At 46.2% G+C, this 9,391-nt stretch overlaps 1 protein-coding gene across 2 annotated transcripts; it reads left to right on the forward strand.

Annotated features, from left to right (window-relative positions):
• Positions 1 to 4,218: 4,218 nt before the first annotated feature.
• Positions 4,219 to 8,679, forward strand: Pja1 (praja ring finger ubiquitin ligase 1). Of its 2 annotated transcripts, none has more exons than XM_075957519.1 (2): positions 4,219 to 4,346; positions 6,438 to 8,679. In XM_075957519.1, the coding sequence occupies exon 2, from the start codon at positions 6,505 to 6,507 to the stop codon at positions 8,227 to 8,229; it is 1,725 nt and encodes a 574-aa protein (XP_075813634.1). In that variant the 5' UTR covers positions 4,219 to 4,346; positions 6,438 to 6,504; the 3' UTR covers positions 8,230 to 8,679. The 2 variants fall into 2 exon arrangements, with proteins under 2 accessions (XP_075813634.1, XP_075813633.1); XM_075957518.1 differs by having other exon boundaries at positions 4,242 to 4,346; positions 6,158 to 8,679.
• The last annotated feature ends 712 nt before the right edge of the window (positions 8,680 to 9,391 follow it).

Here is a 9,391-nt window from a genome sequence, read left to right on the forward strand (position 1 = left end):
AGAGAGAACCATGCTAATCCCCATCAAAAGGCAGCCAGAATAGCTTTGTTAATTTAAGGCATAGCAAATTTCAGAACAAATAAAATTATTGGGGATAAATTGAGAATTAATGATAAAAAGATCCAGTCTTCTGGAAGATAAAAAAAACTCCTTCATATATATTTGCCTAACGACACAGTATCAAAATACATGAGGCAAAAAATTATAGGACAAAGAGGAGAAATAGATGAAGCCACTATTATAGTTTATGCCTTTCTATCAACAATTGACAGATCCAGCCAGAAAATCAGTAAGAATATAGTTGAACTGAATAGCACCATCAGTCAACTGTATCTAATTGACATTTATAGACTACTCCATCCAACAAAACAGAATACACATTCTTTCCAAGCTCATGTGGAACATTCACCAAGATAGACCACATCTTGGGCCATAAAACATGCCGTAACAAATTTAAAAGAATAGACATCATACAAAGTATGCTCTCAGACCACAGTGAAATTAAATTAGCAATCAATAACAGAACGATAGCTGGAAAATCCCCAAATATTTGGAGATTAAACAATAAACTTCTAAATAACATAGGGGTCAAAGAAGAAGTCTCAACACAAAAAGACTAGGATGGGGGGGGGGTCGCTCAATGGCAGAGCATTTTCCCAGCAGGCATGGGTTCAGTCCTCGGCACTGCAAGAGATATTTTAAGAAAAGTGAAAATGAAAGAGTACAATTTACCAAAATACATAGGTTGCAGCAAAAACAGAGCTTCGAGGGAAATTTGTAGCATTGAATATACATATTAGAAAGTAAGAAACATCTAAAACCTAGGTCTGTACTGTTGGAAAAAACAAATTAAATCCAAGGTAAACAGAAGAAAATATATAATAAAAAGTAGAACATAAAGCAATGAAATTGAATGTAAATAAACAGCAAAGAAAACAAGTCCAAATCCGAGTCTTCGGAAATATCCTCAGGACTACTAAGCCTCTCAATAAGAGAATAAACAGAATCACATGTATCAGGAATGAAAGGAGAGGTATCATTATTGATCTCATGGACAGTAGAGGACAATGATGGAAAACTGTGAACAGCTGTGGCTACAGTTTGATACAGGAAAGGGGCAGATTCTGTGGTTTGCTTTTTATTAAACGGGACATAGAAAAAAAAATGACGAGATGTCACTTCCGAGAGTAAGTTATAAAAAGAGACTGCATCTACTATCCTCTCTCTCTCTCTCTCTCTCTCTCTCTCTCTCTCTCTCTCACGCACACACAAACACACACACACACACACACACACACACACACACACACCACCACCACCACCACCCACCACACTAGCTGCCATGCTGTGAAGAGACCAAGAAGCCCGTGAACAGATCCACATCACAAGAATAACAACCTGCCAGTCAACACAGAGGTTGACCTAGGCTTTCTGAGGCCTGACAACATCTGTGTTGTCATGTGGACCCCCCACCCAACTGAACCTTCAAGGAAACGCTAACCACAGATGAGAGTGCGCTTGAGTTCATCCTTACACACTCAAGCCCGATGCACTGTGACTAAACCATGTCTGGATTCTCTAGTCACAGAAACTGTGCCATTAGTTAATGTTTGCCGTGTTGTGTTATGTGTTTGAGACAATTTGTTATTCATCAGTAAATAACTGCTACGTTTTTTAAATTTGGTTTTGGTTTTTCGTTTGTTTTGAGACAGGGTGTCTCTAAGTAGCCCTGGCTAGCTGGGAGCTCATGAGGGCCCACCTGACTCTGTCTCCAGAGCGCTGGAATTAAAGGCCTTCACTCCACACCCAGATGACTACTGCATGTCTTTTCACCAAGAAATCCCACTTAAATGTGTGTGCACAGAGCGGAGCAATTTTTCAAATCCCTTTCCCCATGAGAGCACAGGTTAAAAATGTTGAGCAGGCGTCTATGAGAGGCTAGAAGCAATATTCCCCAGGGGTAGCCTGTTGGGGAAGTCAGACTTCCTGGAGGGTCAAGAAGATTAAACTTGCAAAACAACCATAGGTTGAGCAGAAAACTGCCCTGGAGAAGGACACAAGAAACCATATACTAAGATGGTCATTGAATTCTCATAATCTCACTAGACGGACATGATCCGACTCCAACAGTAGGGAAAGAGATACATAAATTTCATAATTCGTGCAATGGAATTCCTTACCATAGAGTAGTCTAGTTATACCATGTTAAGTAATTGATAAAATAGCACTCAGTAGTTCAAATGCATGACTCAGAGCTATGTGTTTCAATATTGTCGAATTTCCAACTATTTCATGAAATTTGAAGATGACTTACCTAATTTAAAATAAAGAAATAATAATGCATAGTGTGTCCAGAAATATACATATGTAGGACCTGGAAAAGAAGTAGAAAAATACAAGCTCTCAAATGGTTCTCCTTTAAGGAAAGAAGTTAAGGGGAATCGGATAATGTCAAAGCTTCAGCTGTAATTTCCTTGTTTCAAAAGTAGAGGGTCTGAAACTTGAAAGAAACCAAAAGTTGCTCAGTCTGTGAGACAGATAAATTCAAATATGTATCTTATACTGTTTTCCTGTTCAAAATAGAGTGTTTCTATTAAATAATGAATCCTCTTGAGTCCAAAATGCATATACATTAGCCCTGGCTTATTAATTGCACTGGTGAGTCCCCCTATGTCCTTAATTATTTGGAAGTCCGTTTGATCTGTCTGCAGCACAAGCAGTGTGGGTTAAGACTGCCGCTACAGCCATCCACTTCCTGGGGTCTTTGTATTCCTAACAGCAATGGCTCCACATATTTTAAAACTGCATTACTTGGTGCTTACATTTTGTGATCATTCTCTCTTGTCCTTTCTGAAACAGCTATTGTGTTCTCTTAGGCACTTTTTACTTTGACTTCTCTATTTGTAGATTAGTGTTGCTACTTTTAATGGAGCAAGCTTGAGCAACCTAGAAAGTTCAAGGTGAGCCTGAGCTACATACATAACGAGACCTTGTCTGACAATAACTACAACTAACTTTTCCCACACCCCACTGTCCCCCCACAAAAAAAAAGAAGAAAAAGAAAGGAAAAAATAAATGCTCCAAATTTTGTTTTGTTTGAGACAGTCTCCCTCTTTGTAACGCTGGCTGTCCTGGAAGTCTCTGTATAGACCAGGCTGGCCTGGAAAAAATAGAAATCCTCCTGCCTGTGCCTCTGGAGTGCTGGCATCAAAAGCATGAAACACCATGTAGTCTGAATTTGATTTTACGTAGTTACTAGTCCGCACTACACGCTGTTATGTGTGAATTCACTCCCGTTTGTTGTTGCTGTTTTCTCTTTCTACATCCTTTGCTCTTGCTCACCCTCTCCTTGCTTTTTGCCCCTTGTTGGATTTTGCCCCCTTAGCTGGACACAGTATTCGGTTAACAGGAATCCCCCATACTGTTTGTATTGTCCCCCTGGAGGTCTTTTGTGGCTGTTCTACCACATGTGTTTCCTGTAAGAGCAAAGCTTCGCTACTGCTGCGAACTCAGGAACTCCACATCGATTGTTCTCAACATCCATTCAATTTAAAGAGTTCAAGAAAGGCTTCTCTGGGCCTTGTTTTGTTTTGATTTTTCGGAGACAGGGTTTCATCTGGATAGTCCTGGCTTTGTTTGTAACTCATTCTGTAGCCCAGCCTGGCCTCAGACTTAGAAAACCACCCGCCTCTGCCTTCCAAGTGCTAGGATTAAAGGTGTGCGCCACCACACTTGGCTAGCTGCGACACTTTAAAATGTGACGCAGTTGACAAAAACATCAAGCCGTGTTGTGTGTAATGAATTATCTCCTGGATAGTACCAGATTTCACTGCAAACACCTTCAATTTGCCTCAAACACCAGGCTTTTAAAAAAATTGACGTTTCTACTGCAACCCTGAATACTGCTTTAGATTTTAATATCCCCAGACAAACCATAACATGTAACATAGGATGTGATATAGTAATATAATTAACTAGCGTCTTAGAATTCATCAGAATCTTCAGGTTTTAGTTTATTAAAGAAAACTGAAGGGAAGGTGGCAAATGTTTTGCATTTGTTAGTGCTGTTACAATTCTCGCTGCGTGTGGGGGTCCCTGAAAAATCTGAGCGTTTCAAACGAAATAACGTTTTGTAGCCCACGGGGATGTGCAGAGGGCAGCAGCCGCCCCCGCCACATCAAGGGGGCGGGCTCACGCTGACGTCACAATCACTTCCGCCGCCGCAGTCCCCGCCTGCCCTAGTGCTCTTTAGCGGAGGAGGAGCCGAGACCCTGAGCTGCAGCGGCGGCGGCGGCGTCCGGAGGTCCTCCAGCTCTGCTGCTCCGAGCGCGCGACTGTCGGGAAAGGTGAGTGCCAGGCAGCCTGCTGCAGTAGCCCGGACGGGTGGGCAAGGGTTTCCGAGTGGGCACGGGCAGAATCCCAATGACCCCTTTGCGGGTTCGTCTTGGGCGCGGGGTGGGGCGGAGGGGACTTAACCACATGCCGAGGCCCATGGCCTCTTTGGGGACCTCATCCCTTTCTGTCCAGCTCCTGCCTTCCGTTACGGCCTCAGCCCGAATGGCCTTTATGGCTGTTTGAGAGAGGGCTGGTGGTCGCGGCCCTCTGCCACTCCTACCTGTCTCTCCTTGCAATGCTCTTGGCCTCTTTGCAGAGCACTCTCTGGCCTTTCTTCCCCCATTTTGCTGCTGTTTTGTCTAATGGCACATGGCTAAAAATTTTAGGTACAAAATGTGCCCACGAAAAGAATTATTACAAGATAAACAATATTCTCAGGGAAAATCAGGGTTCCTACACGAAACGCTTTTCTTTCTTTTGACCTGCCACATTGATTTGGGTTTGCCCTTTGAGCTGATAACGTATTCCTGCCTCTTATTATGACATTGCACCCCCTCTTCTGTGTCGCACACACGCGCGTGCGCGTACACAGACGCAGGCACACACGCGCGCACCCGCACATACACACACACACACACACACACACACACCCCACACGAACGCAAGCACGCACACACAAACCTATGCAGTCTAGTCCCTGTCCCTGCATCCTCAAGGTTCCAGCGAGCTCCTCTGCGCATGCGCAAACAGGCTAACGCACACCCTCTCGCACACCCTCTAGTTCCTTCCTCTCCCCTCACCTACCTCCTACCTCTAGAATCTTCCCTCTCCTCCTCCACTGACCCATGTTTGAGTACGTATTCTCTCTCTCTCTCTCTCTCTCTCTCTCTCTCTCTCTCTCTCTCTCTCTCTCTCTCTCTCTCTCCCCCCTCCCTTCCTGTCCCTCTCTCTCCTCTCCCCCTCCCTCCCCTTCTCCCCCCCCCCAGAAATGGCCTCCATCTTCCCTGTCTGCTATATACACACATGTAAAGAAGTCTTCATCCTTCTACTGCTTGCCTTACACACATGTCCACGCAGGAAGCTGGCTCACACACTCTTCTCAAATGTTCTTTTCTCCTATTCTCTGTCTGCTCTATACTGCACCTTCCTGTTTGCCATATTAACATAGGTCAGCATTCTTTGGTCGCTGGCCTTGCTAGTCCATCCGTCGCATACATCTTCTGGGCTTTTTTCCTGCCCGCTGTTGCCTCCCACGTTGACTCTTAGACACTTTCCTCATTGCTATGAATGCCCTTTCACTTCCTTGCCTGTGACATGCAGGCTTCCCTCTATAGTTCCAGCTGCCAGACGGAACAGGAGCGGAACAGGAGCACTGACCCTCCCCTTTCTGTCAGGCTGACAGCCTTCCCCTCTGAAGATGCCCCACCCATTCCTGTCACTTTCCTACCCACAAGCACCTACCCACTCCAGAAATCCCTGCATTGTACGATTGCTGGCTCCCTATCCACCTGTCTCTCTCCTGACAGACACTGGCACTTGTGCATACACAGTGAACTATATTTTCAGTTCTGTTCTAAATCGCATTCCTTCTCAATATCTGCAGTTCTCAGAAACACCCCCCCCCCAAAAAAACCAACCTCGAAGCAGGCTCTAGTCTTCCCATATTTCCACAGCAGATCTACATTCTGAGCACTCAGTCACTCCCCTCCCCCCACCCCGACTCACACACTTACACATATTCTGTCCTCTTCTCCACTAAAGTCTGGCTTTCTCGTGGACCCAGCCTTATAATCATTTTGCAAACATTACACATGTGTTCCAGGTCTACATCAGACAGTCACTGGAATGCTACCTCAGGCCTTAGAAGACAGTGAAACTAATGTTAAAGGGCCCTTATCCCTGTACCTGCCTACTGAAGGAAAATTAGATCTCCTTTAGTTCTGAACTGGGAGCGAGAGCCTTTGCACCTGCGGCCCAGCTCTGTTGGAAACTCTTGAGTCAGCCATGGGTCAGGAATCTAGCAAGCCTGTTCGGCCCAAATCAGCAGGAGGGTATCAATCTGGTGCAGACAGGGGTTATGGAAGGAGGCATGCTTATGTCAGTTTCAGGCAACCCACAAGCCAGCAGGACCGGATTGCCAGCCCGAGAAGGACAACATCCGAAGTCCCAATGCACAGATCAGCCCCCAATCAAACCAAGAGGAGCCGCTCCCCATTTGCCAGCACACGCCGTCGTTGGGATGACACCGAGAGCTCAGGAGCCAACATGAATGTTGGGAATGAGAATTATTCCAGGTATCCTCCAAGAGAGTACAGGGCCTCAGGGAGCCGAAGAGGATTGGCTTATGGACACATTGACACTTTGGGGGCGCGTGATAGTGAGGAGGAGGGGGCTGGGCCTGTTAACCGACTGCCAGTGCGAGGGAAAACTGGCAAGTTTAAGGCTGATCCAGAGAAGGGGGCAAGGTCTCCTCGCTTCTCTGGTCCTCGCCGCCGCCGCCGTAATGCGAAAGAGGAGCGTGGCAAGGTAGACCCGCCCCCTGCTGCACGGTGCTCCGGTACCAGAGCTGAGTTCTTGAAGCAGAATGGCATGGCCTCTCAGATGGCCTCTGCTGAAGGCAGGGCAGCTGCAAAGGGTAGCAGCAATGTGGAGAGAGGGAGGCAGAATGTACCTGCACGTCCTGGCAGGGCTCCTGTGAGTATTTGTGGTGGTGGGGGAGCCACCGCAAAGAGCGCAGAGGAACCGGTGGTGAGACCAAAAATCCGGAATATGGCGACTCCAAGCTGCATGAAACCAAAAGTGTTTTTTGATACTGATGATGATGACGATGCACCACACAGTACTTCTAGGTGGAGAGATGCTGCCAATGCTGATGCTGACGGAGCCCGTGCAGAGGCCCTCCCAAGAAGAGGCCGAAGTGAGGGGGCAGGCAGCTCCTCTGAGCTGAGGTATCCTGAAGACAAGAAGGATAACAGGAGTGGGCAGGCGAAAGCAGAGAAGGTGTCCAGACGGCGGCGAACCATGGCTGACCGTGACTTCTGGGCATATTCTGATGATTACTACAGGTACTATGAAGACGACTCTGACAGTGAGAAAGAATGGATGTCTGCTCTGCACTGGAAGTATCGAAGCCAGGAACAACCCCAGTCTTCCAGTGGGGAAAGCTGGGAGCCTCTGCCAGGAAGGGAAGAACTCCCTCAGCAAGCTCAAGGGAGTGGGAACACCAGCGGAGCTGGGAGCCTTGCCAGTACCAGTGTTGGCAGCAATGGCAGTGGCTATCCCGAAGAAGTACAAGAACCGTTTCTTCAGGAAGAAGAGCAGGCCTCTCTGGAAGAAGGAGAAATTCCTTGGCTCCGGTACAATGAGAATGAAAGCAGCAGTGAGGGGGAGAACGAATCCAGCCACGAGCTGATACAGCCTGCGATGTTCATGCTGGATGGCAACAACAACCTGGAAGATGACTCCAGTGTGAGCGAAGACCTAGAAGTGGACTGGAGCCTGTTTGATGGCTTTGCGGATGGGATGGGGGTGGCGGAGGCCATCTCCTACGTGGATCCGCAGTTCCTCACCTACATGGCCCTTGAAGAGCGCCTGGCCCAGGCGATGGAGACTGCCCTTGCTCACCTGGAGTCTCTCGCCGTTGATGTCGAAGTGGCTAACCCACCCGCAAGCAAGGAGAGCATTGATGCGCTTCCTGAGATCCTGGTCACCGAAGATCATGGTGCCGTGGGCCAGGAAATGTGCTGTCCTATCTGCTGCAGTGAATATGTGAAGGGGGAGGTGGCAACCGAGCTGCCGTGCCACCACTATTTCCACAAGCCGTGCGTGTCCATCTGGCTTCAGAAGTCCGGCACCTGCCCCGTGTGCCGCTGCATGTTCCCTCCCCCACTGTAAAGGCCATGGCTCGTCACTCTTAGCCTGGCTAATTCCCTATCTAATACCCACAATACTACAGGAGCCCGCTTTCAAAATTAACACTGGCAATGAAATCTGTCAGTCAATTACACTAAACTTGTTGATTCCTTGTGATTATTTCCAATGTGAAAATGGTTGCGTGCAATTACATTTAAAAATCATTCTTTCATTTAGAAGGTAGAAAAGGGAAACTAAACTTTCTAAATGCTACTTGAGATTGCAGCAAGAACATAAATTTTCTAACCTGAAAGTTGAAACAAATCATATTTGTTCTGTAGACTATGTTACTCTTACTTGTTGATGTCAAGTTTATCTGTTAAATACGTTGGAAAGAAAAAAATCACTTTCGTTGCATGTTATGGGTTAATGTTCCTGTATTTGCAGTGGTGTAAAAGCTTATTAAAGTTCTCCTTTTGGTTTGGCACAGTACACTGGCATCGTTTGGGCTTTGTCTGAAACGGTGTTACCAGGTAACTATAAATTCTTCTCAGCTCTAGAAAAACTGTCATTTTCACTAGAAATTCTCATCAGAACACCAAAGACCTTTAAGAAACAGGAATAAGGTATGTGATTATGTTCTGTGTGGAAAAGATTGACTAGAGAGAGAAAAAGGAGAGAGAAAATACCCACAAAGAAACGGGTAAAAATAAATCCAAACTGTGGGGGTGAACAAGTTTGAATCACCTTTGAGAAGATGGAAACTCGCAGAATGGGTAAAAAAAAAAAGATGTGAATGCCAGTTAGACATCTTAACATAGTGACACAAATAGGGACACCCCAACAGAGTGCTGCAGGACAGCCACGGCAAATTCACTTAACAGCTGGCCATGCTTCTTCACATCCATCTCTAGGACAGAACTCAGACACAAGTGAGTTCCTCACACCCTATTTCCCTTCATTCAGCCACAGAGGTAAGCACTACCGAGAAAATGGTGTGAACTCCTTGTCTCTATCTCTAGACGTATATACTCTGTGTGTGTGTGTGTGTGTGTGTGTGTGTGTCCATAAACAGCTGGGTTTGTTTCTAAACTGGACATAGTTGGTGGAATGTATGCTCTCGTTTTGCAGCTTGACTTTTTCACTCCCATGTTTTTTTTTTTTTTTGCATTTGATACATTAACCCTTTTGGTAGATGTTTAGA

The sequence above is a fragment of the Microtus pennsylvanicus genome, chromosome X (genome assembly GCF_037038515.1).
Source record: "Microtus pennsylvanicus isolate mMicPen1 chromosome X, mMicPen1.hap1, whole genome shotgun sequence".
Lineage (NCBI taxonomy): Eukaryota > Metazoa > Chordata > Mammalia > Rodentia > Cricetidae > Microtus > Microtus pennsylvanicus.